This window comes from Ornithodoros turicata, chromosome 4 (genome assembly GCF_037126465.1).
Source record: "Ornithodoros turicata isolate Travis chromosome 4, ASM3712646v1, whole genome shotgun sequence".
Classification (NCBI taxonomy): domain Eukaryota; kingdom Metazoa; phylum Arthropoda; class Arachnida; order Ixodida; family Argasidae; genus Ornithodoros; species Ornithodoros turicata.
In genome coordinates this window covers 34,036,573-34,060,152 of record NC_088204.1, presented here as the reverse complement: position 1 = coordinate 34,060,152, position 23,580 = coordinate 34,036,573, and the positions used below count along the sequence as shown (strand labels likewise).

Sequence of the window (23,580 nt, the reverse complement as noted above, 5' to 3'; positions counted from 1 at the left end):
CTCTACGCTGATGATATCAAGTTGTACAGATGCATTGAAAGTTCTCATGATTGTGATCTACTGCAAGACGACATTTCTCGCATTCACAAGTGGTGTCCTAATAATTTGTTAAACCTTAATACTCAGAGGACTCTCGCTATCTCTTTCACTAGAAAAACTAATTCAAATGTTTACAATTACACACTTATTCCAATTATATAAGAAGATATGCTGTTGTTCGTTATCTTGGTATGCTAATTGACATTTTAGCCACACGTGCGCAACCTTTGTATCATTGCACGCATCACTAAGTCATTTGCTCAACCAATGTGTTTATTTAGCTTATTCTTTGCTGTTGCCTTGTGCTGCCCATCCTGGAATTTGCCACTGTCGCCTGGAGCTGTACGAGCAAGGCGCTTTCTGACGACATTGAACGTGTCCATCGCCGCTTCATTTCTATTCTTTATGACCGACGTATTGGTGTCAGAGTATATTACAACTACGAGCAAATCGTAGGACTTTTAAAGATTGTGTCTTCTTGTACAAACTGGTTCACTCCGTCTTCAACTCTCCTGATTTACTACACTGAATTAATCTGCATGCACCTTCTCGTTCCCTTAGATCTCATCCCATCTTTCATGTCGACCGCATATACGAGGGCGCATTGCCCCTATTTCTTATCAGCCAAAATAAGGCACATACAAGTAATTACAAATATACGTACTATTCTACGTACCTTACACTATTTTTCCACATAGTCCCCACACCGCTCCAGACATTTTTCCCATCGCAGCACTAAATCTGAGATGCCCCTGATGTAAAATTCGTCCAGCTGACTGCAGAACCACCGTCGGACTGCTGTCTTGGCTTCATCGTTGCACATCAATCACTGTCCTGCCAGGAACTTCTTCAGCGGACCGAAAACGTGGAAATCATTAGGGGCGAGGTCCGGACTGTATGGTGGGTGGTCCAGAATCCCCAGTGAAATGACCGGAGCTTGTCGGCGGTTCTGATTGCCACGTGTGGCCTCGCATTGTCGTGGAGGACAACCGCGTTGTCCACATCGAGAATCCCTCTGCGTTTTCGCCTGATGGCAGCCCGCAGACGTGACGGTGTGGAACAATAACTGTCAGCATTGATGGTTGCACCTTGTAGCATGAAATCCAGCAGGAGTGGTCTACACGGGAAATGTCTTCAGTCAGCGACGCACGCGGCCTCCCCGAACGCTCATTGTTATGCACGCCTTCACAGCCTTTTGCGAACTCAGACCACCACCACCTCACACTTCTCAAAGCGAGACACCTTTCCCATACGTGGGCTGCATTTCCCTGTGGATTTCGATGGACGTTCGTCCCTTGCTCCATAGAAAACGAATCACACTTCGTTGCTTGTACGCCGTGGACGTGTGAAGCACAACCGCCATCTTCAACAACCAACAGCAGCGCCGTGCCGCCGAGCTACCGGCATAGATAAGGGCCGGGCCGGTCCAAGAAAGGTCCACCGCTGGGAGCGGACATGTTGACTTCGCATTTACAGCCGTAATTTGGCTAAAAAAATGGGGGCAAAGACTCTCATTCGCATTCGTACAAACTAAGTCCGCTCAGTCGTCTACTAACGTGCTGGAGTAAACTGTTCGAGAATCATGGTGTTGACATATTCGCTGATTTTCTAGTGTTACTAATGTCATCAAGTCAATTTTTCATGTGTAGTTCATGTTATCTTCGCTCAGTGGTTTCGTTTTTCCCACTTACCTTAACATTTGCTGTTTTGTGTACTGTATTTGATGTGTAGCTTTGTATTTATGTGTATTTATGTTTATATTCGTACCTTTGAATTGAATCATGTGAAGAAGAAGACTTATTGACCACGTTCACGAACACGGTGATGCTCATAGTCCTATCGCTAGCTATAACACTTTCTTCCCCCTTTCAAAGTTTTCCCACAGTCCTAGGGCGAGCCCGCCTGAAAACGATCTGGAGGTCGTCTTCGACGGCTGCTTCGGCCCAACGGTGCAGCATCGGCTAGGATAGTTGTGGCTTCAACTGTTGATGCAGCAGGAAGAGTGACTGCTTGTTCCGTCTGTACCTGCACTGGTTGTTCGCCATTTACAGGATCTTTAGGGGATGTATGCGGTCTAGCGTCAGTCTCCGTAAAAAGTCCCGCTTCAGTGGTGCTACACGCCAAGCGTCTTACTTGCGTGCTTGCCGTTGGTACTGTCTGTTCGGTAAGAAAAGGATATCCACTCCTCGATTCTAGTGCCCATCCTGGTCTCAGATGATCGATGTGGACGAAACGTAACTGATCGTTCACCTTGATCAAAAACGTGGATTCGCTAACTTCCTGAACCACAAGCGCCTTTCCCCATGGTACTGTTTCGATTCTAGTGGTCTACACGTAAACGGAGTCGCCAACTGCGAAGTACATATTCTTTCCGCGACTTTCGTTGCGCTTGTCAACGTCGTGCTCTTAACGGTTGCCGAAAGCTCAGTTTCAAAAGTGACAACTTTACTCGGGGTTGCCTGTTCAGAAACAGCTCCGCCGGTGTTTTTCCTGTCACTGACTTCGGCGTGTTTCTGTACGCGAGCAGGAGCTCGGCGAAACGTCGATTCAGGGTTCTGCGCTGGTCTATTAATCTGTCATGCAGAACTTGTTTCAGGAGCGCCTTCTTGTCTGTACTAGCCGTTCGGCAGCTCCATTTGATGCAGCGTGGTACGGTGGTGTACGCGTGTGACGTATACCGCAGTAACCGGTGAAGTCAGCGAATTCTTGTGCGATAAACTGGGGCCCATTATCACTGATGAGCTCTTCCGGAAATCCCTACGCAGCAAAGATGTCTTTTAAAGTATCGATGATCTTGACGGTTGTCGTCGTGCTTAGAGCCCTCACTTCAATCCATTTCGAGAAAAAGTCAACCAGCACGAGGAGGTTTACCCCCTCCTTCATGGCAATGTCTATGTGGACCCTCTGCCACACGTGACTGGGGTACGTCCAAAGATGTAACGGTCCCGGCGTCTTCGCGGATGCAGTCGTTTAACAAACTTGACATCGACGAATGACCGCCTCGATATCTTTGTCGATTGAAGGCCACCAGACGAAGGACCTGGCTAGCATCTTCATCCTCTGCATGCTTGGATGCTCTCCGTGAAGCAATGCCAGGACTAGCTGTCGTAATGCCTCTGGAACAACAACTCGTTGCCCACACGTGAGGCAGCCTTGTTCCTGTGATAGTTCATGTCGGCGGACATGAAACGGCTGATGCTCCTCGCTCCACTGCGCAGGCCAACCCGATAAGGTGAACTGTAATGCAGCTGCAATGACGGGGTCCCTTGTCGTTTTCACTGGCGTTGGTTCAAAAACCGCCAGACATTCCTTGTTGTCCTCATCGTGTTTCGCAGGTAGCGGCAGCCTCGATAGTGCGTCCGCCGCTCCCATGTTTTTCCCGTTTCTGTGTCGCAGAGTGTATTGATACGCTGCCAAGGCAATGGCCCATCGTTGAACCCTCGAGTGAAGGGATCGGTGTGTCCGGTGCTAGGATTCCCAGTGGTGGTTTATGGTCGGTATATAATGTGTACAGGTACAGGTACATTCCGTACAGGTACCTTCCGTACAGGTACCTGTGAAACCGTCTTAGCCCAAAGATGATCGCCAAAGCTTCTTTTTCGCCTTGAGCATAGTTGCGCTCCGATGCACTAAGAGTTCGTGAAGCAAAGGCGATTGGTTTTTCAGTACCATCGTCCATGATGTGAAAAATTACCGCACCCAAGCCGTATGCTGGTGAATCGCATTTGAGATCAATCGGTTTGTTGACATTGTAGTAGGTAAGAACTTGACTCTTAACGAGCCGCTGTTTGGCCTCTTCGAAGGCTCTGGAGTATTTATCCGTCCATACCCAGCGCTGGTCTTTGAGTAGATCGTACAGGGGTGCGAGCACTGTAGCAAAGTCTTCCATAAACTTTCCGTAGAAATTAGGTAAATCTATGAATGCCCTTAGTTCCGTTACGTTACTGGGCTGTGGTGCCTGCAAGATGGCCTTTATCTTCGTTTCAGAAGGAAAGATGGCCTCTGCAGTCACCTTGCGTTCAAGATATACCACCGAGTCCTTGAAGATCTCACATTTCTGTTCCTTCACTGTCGTGTTGTACTGTGCTAGTCGCTGCAGGACACTTTCGACACTTCGTTGACATTCAGCCAGACTTTTTCCAGCGATGATGACGTCGTCAATGTAGCATCCAACTCTGGGAATACCCCTCAAGATGTTATCCATGATTGCCTGATATACAGCCGGAGCACTGGAAACGCTGAACGGAAGCCTTTGAAATTGGAATAGACCAAGGTGCGTGTTCACCGTAAGCAATGGCTTGCTTTCCACATCCAGTGGAATTTGCTGGTACGCCTGGGACAAATCGAGGACGCAGAACTCCTTTCCACCCGCCAGAATAAAATACAACTCTTCCGGCAAAGGCAAGGGATAGTGATCCGTCTTTAGCACAGGATTGACAGTGACCTTGTAGTCCCCGCAGAGCCGTAACCCCGCTCCTCCTCTCTTCGGAACTACCACAAGTGCATGGCGTAGCCCAGTCACTTTTTTTACTATTTTCACTATTCCATGTGCTTCCAGTTTCTTCAGTTCTTTTGCTACTTGATCATTCAGAGCAAACGCTGTTGGCCGTGCTTTTGCAAACACAGGCTGAGCGCCCGCCTTAACGATGATGTGTGCCTTGAAGTCCTTCAGTTCGCCTGGTGTGGTCCTACACACGTCTGGATACTTCTTGCGCAGTGTTTCTACTGTTATCTCTTTTGGTTCTTCTCTGGATACTCTATATACACTTTTCCAATCCATCTGAAGCTCCTCCATCCAGTTCCTGCCCAATAACGCAGGCGTCGACAGTCCTTGCTCTTGTACCACCACCAAAGGCAAAATCATGCATGCAAGGCATCTCCTTTTACGTTCGCCTTGGAAGGTCCCACTTCTACACTAGCCTCTCCCAGGACTCTTAGCTTCTCCCCGGTGTAGGTGCGAAGAGACAGATTGGCCTTGCGGCACTGAACATGAGGAAAGTACCGTCGATAAAGGACTTCTGGCATAGCGTTACTGCTGCCCCGGTGTCTATCATAATGGGAACAGTCTTGCCGTCGATTGTCATGTTGACGCTGTATCCAGGTGACCTGTTGTTTGAGTAACAAACTGTGTAGCAACTTAAGTCATCTGACTCATCGTTCGTGGTGTCAACATATTTGACCTTCCTCGTTATTGTGTTCTTCTCACAGACTGCTTGCAAATGACCCTTTTTGTGACACGATCGGCATGCGTGATTCCTGTACCAACACTTGTTGCCCGATGCTTCTTTCCGCAGTGCCGAAATTTAGTCGTTTCGTCTCCATTCCTTTGTTCACGAGCCGTCGTTGTCCTCTTCGTCGTCGATATCTCGCCGCGTGACTTTCCGCTGCTGACAGCGTTCACACTGCCCTCCTTTTCGTTCGTATCGTGCATCTGCCGCGTTTGTTTTGCTGCAAGCTCTTTCTCCAGTGCTATTTTGCACGCCATTTCAAAAGTGAGCTTTTCAGTTGCGAATAAAACTCGTTGAGTCTCTTCGTCCCGCAGTCCTGCGACCAGTCGATCCCTTAAGGCATCATTTAGAAATGTAGCGAAGTCGCACTCCCTGGTCACATGTTTGAGCTCGACGATGAAGTCTTTGACACTCTCATCTGGTTGCTGCTCTCGACGATTGAAACGACAACGTTCAGCAATGACAGAGCGCGATGGACTGAAGTGACTCTGTAGGAGCCTCTTAATATCGCCGTACGTCTTCTGCGTTGGCAGGTCCTGGCACAACAATTTTCTTGAGCTCTTCGTAAGTGTTGTGATTGTAATTTTCGTAATTTTTAATAACGTTCTTGGTAACAGAGTTAGGGTATATGTTTTTGGCGGGTTGGCCGCATCCGCCACACAAGGAGTTGCAGATTGAGAGATACTTCAGGTTCAGGTTCAGGCTCGCTTCATCCCTTTTGTAGCAGGGCAGGTATCCTAATATATAGGGCACCACAAGCGAGAGACTAGACAAAACAATGTCTAGAAGGGGGGGTTGAACGACGGGGTCGCTCGGGAGATGTCGCTGGTTTTCGTGTTTCCTTTGTTCGTTGGTTGATTCTGCTGCGCTTGACTTGGCTGCCGGCGAAGGCATGGGCTTCAGGTCTTCATGCCTTCGCTTTCGTCATGGTTTCGGTTTCGGAATCTGGAGCTGATGTGGGCGCTGTACTAGTTGATGCGGTAACGTTCTTCGAGTTGGTTGATGTAGGGTTACTGTTTCTCGTTTTCTGTTGTGTGGCTTTCTCCCAAGTCAGTAGAAGGCGTTTCGTTTTCAGGATGATCTCCTCGCTGGTTGGGTGGAAGCCGAGGAGGGGCGCGGTCGGTTTCGAAGAGGTGGTCGTATGGAGTGCCGGGCATCTTAGCAAGATATGCTCGATATCCTCTTCTTCTCCTGTATCGCATAGGATGCATATCGGGGGATCCTTTCCAAAAAGTTCGGAAAGCCTCTTCCTCGTTAGTAGTGAACCCGTTCGGGCCTGAAATAGTAGCCCACTGGCTCTGTCGCCTTTGTAGAATTTTTCTGGGGCTGGTGCCATCTTGTTTGCCGCGTACTTGCTCATACTCTTCTTTTTTGTTACAGTTGAGTGCCATATGTCTTCTTCTATGAGGTTCATTTCCCTTTTTATTTTCTTGTTCCATTCGTATTCGTTTTTGGTCAGATGCCTGTTGGTGTCTTTGCTGTAGATGCGGTCAATGTGATTGATTATTTTTATCCAATTAGTGCGGACGTTCGTGTACCGGAGGTAGCGAAATATTCGTGTTATAAGTGTGTCATTGGGCCTGTGGACTAGCCTACCTAGGTATCGGCTCTTCGATCGTGCTTCCCGGAACAAATACGTTGACCAGCCTAACTCTCCCTGGATGGCCGGATTTGGTGTAGCAAAGGAGCCATGGAGAATCCACCTCCCAATCTCTCGTTGTTGTCGTTCCAGTTGTTTCATTGTATCGTAGGTGAAGCAGACGACATCGTTGGCATACGTGGCCGCCGGCACGGCAATGGTCTTCCATAGTAGTTTGCCGACCTCGTATGGTTGGTAGGAGTGACGCGATAGATGCCAAATTTGGCCTTTCTTTTGGTTGATTTTGCGGATGATGTTTAGCTCGTGTTGGTGTAAGTAGTCCCTTCTGTTTTCTATCGTTACACCTAGGTAGGTGTAAGAATCGGTGGACTCCAGCTCGAAATTTTGGAGGTGAAATGTTGGCACGGTAGGTGATGCAGCGAATTTCATTATTTTTGATTTCTCTTGGCTAAAGCGAATGCCTTCGGCGTTTCCCATATTCGAGCACAGGCTTAGAAGGTCCTGCATATCTTCTGCGGTGTTCGTAATCAGGATGATGTCGTCCGCGAAGGCTAGGGTCGTTACGCACGTGCTCTCTCTGCTTCCGTCTGTTTTTTGGGAGTGTAGGTACATCCCTTTCTTGGTAGAGTCCAACTCGAAGAGGAGGTCGTTAATGAAAATATTAAATAATGTTGGGGACAGGGGGCAGCCTTGTCGTAGGCCGACCTCTAGTCTAACTTCTCCCGACTTGAAGTCTCCGATATAGTATTTGCTGGTACATCCTGTATAGATTGCCTGGATCATTTCTGTTGTGTTCGTCGAGATTTCCATGCAGTGCATTTTTGTTATTAGGGCGTGGTGTGGGACGGCGTCGTAGGCTTTCTCCAGGTCTAAAAAGCCCAAGTAGAGATCTTTGTTTTCGTTTTCGTTTTCTCTCACTCTCTATACTCTCACATACGATGTATGGGGGCGCTGGTGACTTCCACACATAACAGTAAGGATGCCCTCCTATTACGTTGAGAAGCAGTTTGAGCTTCTTCCCTTCTGGAACTTCATTCATGTCGATATAATTCTCAAAACGTTCCAAGTACGAATGAATGCTATCCGTGTTGGAATTATATTCTGACATGGTACCCAGTTTCGTGGAAGGATGAGCTTGCGCCATAGTGAATCAGCTGTACTATCTGGAGCGTCGCTCCTTCCGCAGGTGTCTAAATAGCCGAGGCTTCAAATAACGTGAGAGAACATGAGAGAACTGGTGTTCTAATGCTGGAACAACATAAAAGGGACAAATACATACAAAGCCTCAATTTGCTGGCTAACAAAGCAGGCTAACCTTTTCAGTGACTTTCATCTTTCATCGTTCATTCGAATAACGATCACGTTATCAGCACTTCAGTATTGCCAAGAAATACTTGCTGCCTTTGCTTCAACTGGTGCTGCACATGATCTCCAGTGATTCCTTGGGCAAGAATTTCGAATTGCCTTGCAGATTGGGTTCCATTACCTTCGTCGCCAAATGTTCTGTTCTCGGCCAAGCAGACACGTCCATTCCCAAAAAAGAAGATTTATTGACCACGTTCACGAGCACGGTGATGCTCATAGTCCTATGGCTAGCGATAACAGTTTGGTGCACAATTTCCCAGACCTTCGGGTTGTTTATAGGTACCTAATCGAAACTAAATTATTATTATTATTATTGTCAAAGGTTCTATAGATGTTTTTCTCCGACCCTAGTGCACTTGTTTAATGTGTCACTACGGAAGGGTGTGTATCCATCTTTGTGGAAAAAAACAATCGTTGTTCCAGTGCATAAGATCGGGGATAAATGTGATGTGAGAAATTATAGGCCTGTACTCTGTCAAACGTCTTCTGTCTAAGGTCTTTGAGATGTCAGGGTTTCTGTCTAAGGTCTTTGAGATGATTATTTCTGCAAGATTCAATTGTTATTTTAAGCATAAATTGTGTGACACGCAACATGGATTCCTGTAAGGCAGATCTGTTGATACTACGTAACTTGTGTGTGTTTATGGACACTGTGGGTAGTCACGTCACTAACCGGTCTCAAGTTCACACGTTTTACTTTGATCTGTCCAAAGCCTTTGATTAAGTTAATATAACACTATTAGCCCACAAGGTATCCATATATGGCATCTGCAACAATTACCTTTCCTGGTTTCAAAGCTACCTGCATGGTCGCCTTAACTCTGTCACAATACAAAATGTTATGTCCTCATGCTACTCTTCCCCCTTCCGTCGTAAAAGAGAGATCATCTCTCCTAGCTACTCTATTGATGGTATCACATTAGAAAGGCTTTTAACGGTCCGCTTGCTTGTTCGTAATTGTCTGCAACGGCTCCGTCTGATAAGTTACGAGTGAATTTAAAAATTCAGCTCGCTTTATGTAACTTTATCTTGCCCTTGTTAGGTCTAAGGCCGAATTTTCCTGTATCGTTTGGAACCATATATCATCGACGAGGCCATCTGATATCGAGAAAATTAAAAAAAGATTAGAGTACTTTATGATAATTATATCGGAAGACGATTGTACTATTCCTACCCTAGAATTTCAGACTATATATGTTAGCCTATGTTGAGCAGGAGACGTCTTATGAACGATATGTTCTTGTGTAAGCTGGTCAGTGGCCGTATTAACTGCTCTCACCTATTATCTACGCTACATCTGTATTGTAGTATTCGTCATAGTAGAAAAACTCACATCATTGTACCCACCAGTTAATGAGGAAATGACCTTTACGCTTCGTATGCAGTTCCCCTTTCATGGCTTTAACAATCACGACATTGATATTTCCATGAGTCTTCGTCAATTTAAATGTTCTGCCCATCGTCTGCTTTGTAACTGATTATGTCTGATTATTTCCCGATTGTTATTTTGTTTAATCCCACGTGAATCGATATACAGCTGCTATTTAAGCTCGTTATTCGTTCTTTCCCTGTGAATTGAATTGTATATTATATTTTTGTATTGCACTGACTAGTAGGCTGTTGTCAGCCGTTGGTAGAAACGATACAAAAGCTTTCTTTTCCAAAGAACCTCAAGAGGGAGCTTCAGGCAGAACACGAACCTCCTGCAAATATTGACAGTTGTTACAAGAAAGTTCTTGATTGCGGGAAAACTAACGATGTCAGGAAAAACGTCTATGAAAGTATAACTGTCAATTTAGGAATACATAGTGATAAATTTCCGTTTCGTTTCATCACGCCCATTCAGACTTGTGCACATTACTCCAAAAAAGTAATTGATTACCGTTACAAATTACACGGCTTCAAATGTAATTGACTAACGAGTATAAAAGTAACGCGTTATTCGGGCCGTTACTTTCTTTCTTTCATTCTTTATTTCTTTTCACGTAAACTGTGATGGGGACTGGAGCAAAAGCTAAGAGTGCTCAGCTTGTCAAGGCTCCAGACGCCTTAAATATAGTGCAGACTGCTGATACAAAGCAAATACAACCGTAATTTCAGAGAAGAAAAGCATATATGGAACACAACGCGCACACGCACGCAAGGAACACAAGAAGATATGTATACCACCCAGCATACAAGAAAAACAATACTGGTGCACCATAAACATCAAAAGTACACCTTAAAGAATGGGTCAATAAATGACAATACTAAATAAACGACAGGTTTATATTACGCGTTGTTTTAACATCTTTGTGTTTGGTATTTCACGACCAGGGAAAAAGAAATTTTGGTTTAATATCCGCGGTAAAACTACAGACATACTTTGGTCACATACCCAGTACGCTTGAATGGTATTAACCATGCGACGTCGCTCCTCGTAGGGCATGTCTTCGTTTCCGGTGCGAGGTTCGCCAGAGACAAGAAATCCTTGTTTCCATTTTCTAGTACTGTCCTATATGTCTGAAGGCATCTATACTCAAGGAGATTTACAACAGGTACGATGGTGAACTGCTTGAAAATCCCTTCGAGAGCAATGACATGACGAAAACATTTTCCAATCGCCCGCATGAAACGCTTTTGTATGTTGTACAACGATGATATGTTTGTTACTGTTGTAGTACCCCATACCAAGTATGAATAATTTATAACCGAGAAAAATAGGGTGTTGTACAACAATAACTTGATTCCAAGTGGGAGGGTATAACTGAGTTTACAAACCTGGCCAGTCAATCTCGCAAGTTTGGTCAAAACGTGGTCAACTTGGGCATTCCACCCGACAAGTTCTCGTGAAAATAAACCCCTAGAAATTTGATGCGGTCCACGAGTTCAATAGGCAAGGAGTTTAACTGAAGAACGCCTCTAATATCAAGTGATTTATTTTTTGCACGAAACATGACTGTTTTACTTTTCTTTGGGGTTATCTGAAGCAAGTTGTCTTCCGCCCACCGACTTATCTTTTCGAGGACAAGGTTTCATCGTGACCCGATAAAAATATGCTGCAGTCATCTGCGTAGATAATGCAGTACGCATCCTGTGCTACCTGAACTATGTTGTTAATACACAATGAACAGCAACGGCCCAAGGATACTTCTTTGTGGGACGCCCGATGATATGGTTAACGAATCCGATAAACTTTCCACAGATATATGCACCATTTGTGTCCGGTTCGCTAAGTAGGACTGCATTAACTGGAGCGCTACACCTCTAATGCCGTACCTATGAAGCTTGGCTAAAAGAATTTCATGGCTAATGGAATCAAAAGCTTTTGAAAAGTCAAGGAAGACTCCGAGCGTTAGTAGTTTATGTTCAATATTGTGAATTATTTTTTCTTTTGCATGCAAAAGAGCAAGCTCAGTAGAGCGGCCACGCATGAACCCAAACTGTTGACTTGTGATGAGGTGTTGACGGCACAGAAATGAGTTTATTCGCGTGAATATGATCTTTTCGAAAGCTGTGGAAAAGACAGGCAGAACGGATATGGGCCTATATAGTTTGAAAATTTATCTCGGTCCCCGCCTTTGTAAATCACACTTACTTTTGCCCTTTTTAATTTCGATGGAAATGTGCCACTGCTAAGAGAGATATTATACATGTGGGATAAGCCTGGCGACAACAGGTCGATCACTTGCTTAACAGGAGCAATTTGTAAGCCATCGACATCAACACACTTGCTGTTCTTCAAGTTCATTGTAACAACCTCGTTTTTGTCTGTGGGAAAAAGAAACAGCGAGTGGTCAACCATATTGGGTACTGTCACACATGTGCTCACAACTGTCCCGGAGGCTACTGACACCAGGTACTTATTAAATTCGTTCGCTAGAGCATTGCCCTTCAGAGTACTTCCATTTATTTTAACACTTTCCAGGTTATTTGCTCCTACGTTTCTGTTTACTAATGCGCGTAAGTTTTTCCACATTATTTCCATTCCGGACTTATCAGAGAACAGCGTGTGGTAAAAGCGTACCTTCGTACGCGTTATTTCTGTGTTTACGTGTTTACGATATTCTTTAAACACGATTAGATCTTCTCGACCCCTAGTTCGCAGAAACTTCCCAAGCAGCACCCCAAGCAGCACAATGTACTGAAAGTCGAGTGCAATAGGGGTGGTCGGTATTCGTCTTATCAGAGTACTTCAGTTTCACGAGCCTGTTCAAGGCCATCCACCTACCCGTCCACCCCTATTGCACTCGACTTTCAGTCCATTTTGCTGCTTGGGACAATGTACTGAAAGTCGGGTGCAATAGGGGTGGACGGGTAGGTGGAAGGCCTCGAACAGGCTCGTGAAACTAAAGAACATTGATAAGACACATACCGTCTACCCCTATTGCACTCGACTTTCAGTACATTGTGCTGCTAGGGATTCTTGTATTTATTGTTCCTTTTCCTTATCAACTTTAGTTTATCTCTGTTCATCCACGACTTTCTCTCCCGTTTATCGTGGGCTATCTTGATCTTCGGAAACGTTGAATTATAAATTTCAACAAGCATACGGATAAAAGCCTCGTACGCGTCATTTGTCGCGTGGGATTTCCAAGACAGGATTCCAGTCATTGTCTTGTACGCGTCTTCTAAACAAGTTTGAGTTGAAAGATAAAAACGATGAAAGTCACTGAAAAGGTTAGCCAGCTGTAGGATTCGAACCCACACCTTCTGGATTGCCGGTCCAGGGCTCTACCAATTGAGCTAAGCTAACACACCTTCTCAGCGTCTTCCAGGGTGCGACATCTGAAGGGACAAACCAACCACTCTCTCTCACTCATCCTCCTTTCACTCTTACATTATTGCTCACCCATACACACATTCATACTACGGGATCAGTTCTTTCATGTTCTTTCAAGTTTAAGTTCGCATCATTTATGCACCGATACCACGTTCCTTTTTGAACAGAAGGCTTTGTAAACATTTCCAAGATAAGGAAGATTGGCATGTGGTCGCTTATTGGAACACTTATCACTCCACTATGCATGATAACGGTGCTCGGATAATCTGTAACAAAACCATCAAGAATTGTCGACGTCGTCGCAGTAACCATCGTGGGGCAATCAATAACATTGTGCATATCATACAAATACAATACGTATGTTAAAAAAACTCCCTCTGTAAAGTGGTCGTTTCGAGGATATTTATATTAATATCGCCTCCCAGTATTATATTACATTTCATATTGTCAACATAAGAAAAGAAGTTTTCCAACATTTGGAAGGTTGGCGTTGCCCTGAGGAGGCCGGTATACCGTCACAAGCACCAGTCGTTTCATTGATAAGTGTTAAGATCTCATAGTTTAGATCTATGCCTGTAAATTGCTGGACGACCTTAAAACCCTTTCTCCTCTTATCTACTAAAATTGCGACGCCACCTCCTCTTCGGCTTGTTCTGTTGATAAAGTGATGAGTACATTGCGAATGAGTAAAATAGTCCGCTTCATCCCGACATCATGTTTCAGTTAACATGAAAACGTCTATTCTATTTACCATATCACCCAGAAATAACTCTAGCTCGCTTGAGTTGTTTATTACAGACTGAGAGTTTAGGTGAACACATCTCAGTTGCTTCTTACAGAAGATATTCCTCACTTCATGTGGTGAAAAAGACTTGTAACTTGCCATTAGTTAGTACAACAAACAGATGATCAAACTTGACACACAGAAATCTCACGCCCCCATATTACTGGGTTTTGTTCAGATCCGCTTCGTCATCAATGCGAATAGTGCTATGACTTCGGCTTTTCTTTCCAAAGATGAGGGCGCGGGATGTCCAGGCTAAACAGTAACCCTTCTGCTTTGATCTTGTCCGAGCCATCCAAAACAGTTTCATATTATATTCAGTCAAGTTGTAGTGAATATACACGCTCTCCATGCCGCTTTGGGTTCGAAGTTTACGTATATTTGAGAACCACTCGTCTCGTTGGTGTCGATTCACGAATCGAATTATTACGGAAGGGGTCTAGCTTTGCAGGCAGACGATGAATCAATCGCCTCTACAGTTTCGCGTGTTACGGGCGCAACCTGAAGGGCTACTGCGATTTGGTTTACTGCCCAAAAAAGGTCTTCATTTACAGCTTCCTTTACGCCATGTACCTGCAAGTTATTCCTCCTATTGTACTGTTCAATTCTGTTCATGTGTGCCTTGATTTTGTCCGTTTCACCAGCCCCTTTCTTTTCCTGTTCTAAGGCGGTCACTCGCTTCCTCAGGTCACGGATTTCTTTATCGCTCTCACTGATGTGCTGCAACAATTCATCGTATTTGCTGGACAGCAGGTCGACAGATGATTCTATGCTATCGACGGTAGCTTCCATTGACATCAATTTGTCAACGTTGCTTTTGATTTCGGAGAGACATGATAGGCTTTGGTTTATCAATCTTAACTGATCTTGAATTGACTGCATCTGGTTTTCGGGTGCCTGTTTTGATCGTAGCGAGGCAGTGGTACGGGTTGTGCACTTCCAACTCCTTTTGTCGAATGCTTTCCTGTTTACTGCCTGCTCCGTTACTCCTGAGCACTTCCCGAGATGGTACGAAAAAGCACATTCATACAAATAAGATAGGGGGCATCATCGTCGCAATCTCGTTTGCATGTCAAACACGACATGTCGGGCGTATACACTTGCGCAGTCAGCGGCAGGAACAAAGTAAGGGAAAGATAAGCGTCTTTTTCTTCTGCTCTCATCTATAACAACTTTCAATTCGTTCAACATTTACGCCTCTGTGTACTTCGAAGCAAGTGCACAAAAAGCAAGGCCCAACTCCCAAGTGATTGCAAATGCTGAAATAGCGCGTAAGACTGGCGCGTGAGAAGTGAGCAATAGTATTTTGCATGTCACAACAAATGAGTCACATAATATTTGCTATTTTTCTCTATTTTCTCTTTCATTTTAACGTACTGAAGGCGCTGTCTACAGCAGCACATCATATAGGTGCTGTGAAAAAAGCTTACCGTATCACCGGGTACTTGGTGAGAACTGACAACTAAGCGTTGCTTTAGAACAAGATAGGTATCCCGCCTCTGGGTACCACGACACAACACTATGCGCAATGATTTCGACCACAGGTAAGGTAAAGCTGAAGTAGTCCTTGTCTGTTTTTTTTTTTATCTTTCGTTAGTCACCTGCCTTCTCCTAGTGCAATCCTCCGTGAGATGACTGCGTCCGACGTAACCGGAAGAATCATAACTAACAGGTGCCAGCCTAACTGAGCAGCTGACTCTACGACTGCTATATTTGTTCCCTGTCAAGACGTGCCCTTTGCGGCCTCAGCATGCTGAGGCCTCAGGTTTTCCACTGCAGTGGAAAACCTGAGGGACTCACAGTTAGTATGTCACTAGGAACTTCCATACGACCCACTAGAATTCCTGAGCATGACCTACTGTAACCGGACTCAGTACACTAGGAAAGGAGGAGTAGAGAGATGAGCAAGAGGAGCCATGTAATTCCACAACGCTATTGCGATAGTTTCAGCTTACTAATAGTCCAACGAAGACGCAGAAAATTTGTCAAGGAGCATTGGTATTGGTATTTGGTAAAAGTAATGCATTACTCAAGAATGGAATTAATTACTCGAAAAGAAATATAAAACACTAAAAGAGTACCAGCACAGTAAATCATTTTACACCTTTATTCACTCGAAACAGGCGTATTCTCATTAGAATACCCTTTTCTATCCCGCAAACTGTAGCAAATATTGTGAAAAGAGCGTTACTAATGGTGCAATATCGGCATACACCACGTTTTATCCCATGGCCATCATTAAGGATGTAAAGTGAGGTGTTGAAAGAGGTGTTTACATCCTATGCACATTTTTACACCCCATTTGAACTGGGTATATGGCGTTGAAAACGGTGTTTTAATTCGTCAAACGAAAGTTATACTGGTTTCTCAGCTGCGCTCAGCAGTTAATGACAATAAAAACGATAGGTCCAGTTAAAAACACAGTATTTGACAGCAAAGTATGCCAGGAATTTAAAAGGTATCCTTGACTCGTTGCAGGCGTATGTCTTAAATGCAAATACGAATACGAATTCCCGTCACCGTTACAGGCGTTTTCCGGGCTACTACAATTAACGAACATCCCCCCAACAAATTGTATTTCAGTATATGATCCACCCGATACACCAATAGAGGCTACCGTGGGTACCCAAGCCTCCTCAAGCCTCGGCTGCTTCGGCACTCACGCCTACAGTACCAAACGAAGCGTGCCTGTGACGCATTGCGCTCCGAGTTAGGTTGTACGATGGAGCCACGGCTGGAAGTCTGCCTTGGTCAGGGTCGTGCTTGCCATAGACGCGAGAACATCGAACTGTATGTATAGTTATGCTGCAGTGAGAGCCTGTATTACACTAGCCATTTCTATAAGGGAGTATTTGCCACAAAACAACTCCATCGTGAAAGGTGTTTTCAATAGAATACCCCCACCCCCCACCCCTTTTAACGGTGTTTTTGTTGTCGAACACCCATTATCAGAGCGTTCTATGAGGAATACACCTGATTAAAGTGTGCTTTAGACAACACCCTTGATTCGGGTGCAAAGGCAACACCAAAAACGTGTGCTCCATGGGACAACCCATTTGTGCGAAAAAAATGTTAAAAAGTCTACTGTGAAGGGAGTTGCTAGAAGACGACAGCCACCGATATTTCGAACAGAGACGGTTCTTCTGTACGTAACTTCTACAGTCTCTGTTCGAAATATGGGCGGCACTCGCCTAGAGTGCCAACACTCCCTTCGCACGTCCTTACTGGTTCGCTGGATTTCTGCTCGTCCATACTAAAAAAAAGTAATTGATTACAAGTAACACTGTTACTTGTAACGCGTTACGTACAAGACCGCGTCCATTCCACTGCACGGTGTCCATGTAAAAGAGGGTTCCCTCTTCCTACAGGGCCCGCAGCGACCTACATACTGAACTACAGACCGACGGATCCTATGAGACCTAATAACACCCATGCGGCCCAGTGAGGAACACTTAGTTAATGTCCCACGCGAGCAATAGGACCCTCTGGGTCCAACAGGACCTAAACAGGGCTCGGAGCAGGGTTGTTAATTGATGCAAACGTCCTTCTGCAAGCTCAGGTTTTAATCCTCTAGTAAACTCTCGGCGGGTGCGATACATGTACGCCGTGCAGACGACTTGTACCGAAATAATCCGGTACCGATATCTTAATGTAAGAATATGTCTGTCTTTCGCGCACCGAGATGTCTGTACAAAATTGTCCTGTGAGGAAACGTTTTTTGCCGAACAGTGTTTGTATTCCGTTGATGAGCTCGGCGAGCTGCTTGTCGGTAGTCGAGTAGAAAAAGAAATCATCTGCTTGTGTATCACCATTACTGATTGTTATGGAGAGGCTGATTCATGAAGCGCACAGATGTTTGCCTGGGCCAGAGTGGAGGCAATGATCGTACCGAAGTAACACGGGTCATATACCTCTGTAAAACACTTCCAAGTTCCACTCGACACTGATTGTACTGAATTGTGCGCTGTTTCAGTGCGTTCGCAGCATTGCGGTCTCAGTTCCGAGTACTTACCGATTGCGCCGGTTTTTCGCATGGTGCCATGGCAATCCCGCTCATCATGTCTTGGGTCCCACATCTGGTCCAGCAGTTACTGTCCACAAAATCGACTTTGATCTGGAACAGCGGAAGACGACACATGTAAACGACTGAAACCATCATGTGTGCTCGAGTTCCGGGACCAAAGGGGTTTCATCCAACGTTGTGTCTACTGTACCAGTCCACCTAATACACGTTTTTAGTCCACGAATAGCTGTGACATTCTTTCGTTATTTACACACCGCGCATAAACTGCGGTAGACATTTATTCATAAGGGGGCTCGACAGAGCGAAAGACATTGTGGTTAGCATCCGTTTAATCTGCCGGAAGATGCAGTTGGAAGCTGTTATGCCATTATATATATTTATTACTCGACAGCAAAAGGGGGTTATGCGTAGCCAATGATGGGACATAATTCAAGTCCCAAGTACATAATTCGTACTATAGTAAAAGTCTGAGTACTTGTACTTCTACTAGTACATTTGAAATCGTGTACTTTATACTATACGTAAACCACATACTTCCCAAAACCTTCTCATCAACTACTCAACTACCTAAACCCAAAGAGACAAAAACCACAAAAAAGTACCAAAAATAACTTTTGTGCTTTTAAAGAGTACATCCGAAGAAGAGCACATCCGAAGAAGAAATTCTAGTGTTGAGAGGTGCGAGATGTTGAGAAAGATCTAGTGCTTCTATGCTTATGTTGAAGAAATGTATTCGAAAGACAGCACACATTTGAACACTGCACCCAGGAACACGATAGCTTGGCATTGTCATTTGGCTTCTCGCAATGCATGTTTCTAGCGCTTTTTTATATTGTTTCCTTCATTGGCAATTAGTATTCTGTATCACAGTGTGTGATTTGATTACATGATCAAGTCAAAGTCTAAAAGATAAACATGCTATTATTTTTCACATCTCACATTTTTTAATTTGTCACATGGTTTGCGTTACAGTAGATTACATCGAAGCGATTACAAAGTGTACACAGAGTGGAAAGATCACAATGTGCTGCACAATATTTATCATCTTCGTAATCTTTTTTGAAGCATGTTGTGTTCCAGAAAGCAGCGTAAATTATTCTATATTCATTGACTTCTGCTCTTTGCCTGCCTGAAATTTCCTTGCAAGTTACACGAGGCTACATGGACGATCCCCCCCTCCCCCCCAAAGTGGGTGATCTTCGATCATTCAAGTTATAGTACTATTTTGCAGAATCACAGCATATCCCTGCAAATTATGCCGTCTGATTCAGCTCGTATTCGCGGGTGAGCACTTAACCGGTAGTGTTGCATAGCTTCATACTACTTGCCAAGAGTACTGGTTCAAGGTTTGCTAAAATCGCAAAAACGTAGCAGCCAGTCAGCGAAATCTGATTCAAATTAAATGGACAGTGTACTTGAGCACTTGAAGTACTTCACCTATAGTGCTTTGTTTTTTACTTGATGTACTTTTGCCATGCGGTGTTTTGTACTCTATGCAAGTACTGGTGACGCTAGGTACTTGGTATCTTAATTATTATAGGTAAGTAACTTTGAGGTACCTTCCCCATCACAGCAAGGGACAGGATTCAAAGAAAGGGTAGTTGAAAGCCGAAGTTAAAGGACAGCTCCCGAAAGAGTGCTTCGCGGCGGATCGCTATCCAGGCTGGCACGCACACTCGCTCGTGTCTGCTGAATGTACGTGCAAAATAGTGTCACGGATGAAAGCAGACGAGTGAGACGGCGAATAATCCGCGAACACTTTATTCAGCTGCTTATTTATTTATTTATACCGTCAAAGCATAGTATTACAGAGGGGAGTGGTTACACATGGTTTACAATGATCTTATGAAAGTAATTAGGATTAACAGAAAAGGCCGACGACGGAAGGCGGTTCCAATCATTACTGGTACGTGGTACAAAAGAACTCAGAAAGGAATTAGTACAGCGATGCAGGACTCCTACCTTGAATTGATGGTCAATGCGAGATGAGATGTATGGTAGTGAGGAAAGCAACTGTTCCTTTAAGGTAGGGTTATGGAAATAAATGGCGTGGAAAAGAGATAATCTGACAATTTTTCTACGTGCTGATTATGGTTCTAATGACAGTGAGGTCTTCATCGAGGATACGCTAGCTGTGCGGTTGTAGTTTGATAAAATGAAACGAGCTGCACGATTTTGGATCGCTTCTAATTCCTCTATTAAAGTGGAGCGATCGGGAACCCAGACGGATGATGCGTATTCTAATTTCGGTCGGACGAGGGTTTTATATAGTGTTAACTTAAGGGGAATCGGGCACATTGCAAAATTTCTCCGAATGTATCCAAGAGTGCGGTTTGCGTTATTTGTGACACATTTAATGTGAGATTTCCAAGAGAGATCGGTTGTTAATACTATACCTAGGTACCTGTACGCTGAGACTGATTCTAGCTGAAAGTTGTTAAAGGTCAGCTATGCCGATATCCCAAATAGTCGAAACGGTTGTGATATTCTGAAAGCCCAGATCCAACTCTCCCCAAAATGCACCTTCATTCTTTCAGTTCGGTACAGTACCATGTCAAAAAAATAGATAATTCATTCCGAAACACACATGGGCGCAGCCATTTTTATGACGTAGATGCACCCGAACGGGCATTGTGACGTGTACGCGCCTTCGTACTTGTCAGTGGATTTCAGCTACGGCTTCTCGCGGCTTCACGTATCTGTGCTTGAAGATGGCGGACAGCCGGATTCCACCGTTCCGCGATAAGTAAACAGTGGAGCGGCTGCGAACTCATTCGCGAACCAACCTCTCTGCAATGTTGTGACTGGAATTCGTCGTTTGTGTTTTGTGAGCATGTACAATTTGTATCAAGTCGCGTCTGCGTTAGCCCCTTTACAGCACTTGCCCATTGTAGAGACTGACGTTTAGACAGCCGTGTTAGCATGAAAATGCCGAAAGCGTTTTATTCCTACAGGAAAAAATTGTGTTATGTATTTGAGAAACCGCGTACTGCTATGGGACAAGTTTTACGTACGATTTATCAATGTGCAACAGCGTCGACGATAGTATGTAACGACGAGAGACGTAAAACGAAATACAATCACATTTGAAACTTTTTGTGGGATTCTGTGCATTTCCCAGAAGCTTTCTTTGAATCACACACTCCCATGTCACGCTGCGTTGTGTGGCACGCTACAAACTACTGCATTTTATGTCTAACATCTGGATATTGTTTGTAATGAGCACCGTCGCACAAAAACATGCACACGAAAGCTCCAGTAGCCATGTGGCTGCACACTATGCTGACGCAAAAGTAGTACCAGAGCACAAATTGCCACGTAGAAATGGTGTTTTTAGAAATGTGGTGTCTGAAGAGTTAGGGGATGGCATAGATCCTAGAAATCAGGTGCACCTTATCCTTCTGTAGAGTGCTCCTTCAATTCACAACTCAGCCCATGGGGTGTAAAAGTGTTAGAGGCAATTATGTGACTTGTCGTCGGGTGACATCACTGGCCAGCCTCGGAATTAATTACGTGCTCAGGAATTATTGTACAAATCACTTTGTATGTAGGACATGATAAGCAATATGTAAGTTGCAACCTTGTCTGCAGCATTCTCGATTGCCTCTTACCTCTACAGTTAGACACACGTTACCGAACCATTTGCAAAGGACACTCTTACAGGGGCCGTGTAACTTGGGTTTTTAATTTATAAAAATATAAGTATACAATATATAATATGAAATTTATATAAAATAAAAAATAAATAAAAAGGCTTCATGGAAGCAATCCGTTAGCATACTTATTGCACATGAAGCACAATTATATATGCTTGGACATCATCCAATTAATCTTCTGAACTATATGTGTGGCTGCATACGAAATTTTTTATGCGCATGCTCTACCTTCCTATTCCTACATGTGCACACGAGTAACAGTGAATATATGTGAAGTGGCAAAAAGCAACGCTAGACTCTACCATCATTGTGCCCCTTTAACTTTTCCACATTTATGTCTGGTGAACAGGGAGTATCTCACTAGGAAAGAAGACATTTGTGCATTGTTTGGCAAGCAAATAAATATATTTATTGACATCTTCCATCAATCAACAATGTTGTGACCTGGTGCAAATATTAATGTCAACAAGGAAAGTACTTCAAATTATTCCTATGTGCTCAAATGCAGATATGACAATTCTGGTTTTTGTACCTCAGCACAGTACAGTTTCAAAATTAACAAACTGCAAACTGCACAGCATCAGTATCTCAAGAGGGGAATCATATAAAGCTCCAATAATAGACTGTGCAAAGAAAGCTAAAAAACAAAACAAAGTACTTCAAGTAAAATCTGAATAATCGATTGCCGTTGTGCTACGTACTACTATCCACAGTTCATGAATGGAACATGTTACCTCATTGCATTGCCTCCATGTGAGCACTAGAACAGGCAGCTTTTTAGGTCGCTCTTTTCGTGTTTTTCTATCGTCGTTTTTGTTTTCTGTTTTTGCAATAGCAAGCATGGCCATCGTGAAACACAAGTAGCCAAGGACAGGATGAGACATCTACAATGCGACTGCTAGCTCTCAACTGATATATTTATTAGCAGACTCTGGAATATACACATATGTGCTGCTAAGCAAATGACAATTTAACCAATAGAATAACAGACAAGAAAAAGGGCCCCTCTCCTCATTCTATTTCACAGGCAGTCCTAGTATCATTCTGAGTGCGTCCGTGCGTTCCCTTTGAGATAACGTATCTGGGACAGAAGCAAATCCAACAGCGGACTGCTTACACATGCAACTGTCTTGTTATTTAACCGCTGCCTTGAGCTGTGTGTTCTGGAAATTTAGGCAGCATCCAGAGTCCCTGCAATGTGTTGCCATGTTTCTCGAGGGCATCAAAACTCTGTCCTTGGCTGCCTGTGTTTCACTATGGCTCTCAGATACAAACTACCCCATTTTAACACAGTAGAAAACACAGATTTGTAAATAGCATCTGTTGATTGCACTGTACATACCCCCCATATAAAGGATCATAGTGGATACTACATCTTGTGCGATAATGTCAGGAACACAAAAAAGCTAGATTTGAAACCACTTTTACGTCGTAGTTGTAGTATTTGTGTGAAGCTACGCAATTCCTGTCCTGCAAATAATTTAAACCATACGCTTCATCTGCCAGCGTGATGATCCCCTGAAAAGCAATTCACACTTGGCGGGAACTACTGGTTCTGAAACCTATCCCTGACATGTGTAGCCATCAGGGAGGAAACCCAAGGGCTGCGGTGGAAAAGACAAACACACAGGGCTATGTTCTCACTGTCTATCAGCTCCTCTGGCTACTAAGAAGAACGTGTTCCAAATTAACATGGCTTGACATGATACGCCGGCGAAAGCCAACCAATAAAATTAGTAGTTAAATGTACAATACATAAACACTTGCCATAACATGACAGTTTCCTTCCTGCATTCATGCGCTACCATTCAACCCACAGTGTTCTGAATTTTTTTATAGCATTACACGTCGTTTGACAGAACTTGAACAAGATTATATAGCACACGATAAAAGTAGAGTGAACCATGTGCAGAAAAAATGGCTAGGAAGCAAGCGAGCTGGTGAAGATTATGCATATGTAAAACCCCGAGACTAGGGAACACAAAGGGACGTGGGTGTGTGTGTCCTGTGTTTGTGTGCAGTAATGCATGAAGGCCACTGCTAAGTTGTGTTGAGATACACCACTTTATGTTTGCCATGTCTAAATGAAACGTACCTGACCTGATCCAAATTAACCGTTCTG

General features: G+C 44.2%; 1 protein-coding gene across 1 annotated transcript in view; it reads right to left on the bottom strand.

The window, feature by feature from the left end:
- Positions 1 to 23,580, bottom strand: part of LOC135392964 (uncharacterized) — a 326,884-nt gene that overhangs the window by 89,203 nt on the left and 214,101 nt on the right. The window contains exon 12 of the mRNA XM_064623590.1: positions 17,791 to 17,892. Coding sequence (XP_064479660.1) covers positions 17,791 to 17,892 — 102 coding nt within the window. The remainder of the gene's footprint in view (positions 1 to 17,790; positions 17,893 to 23,580) is intronic.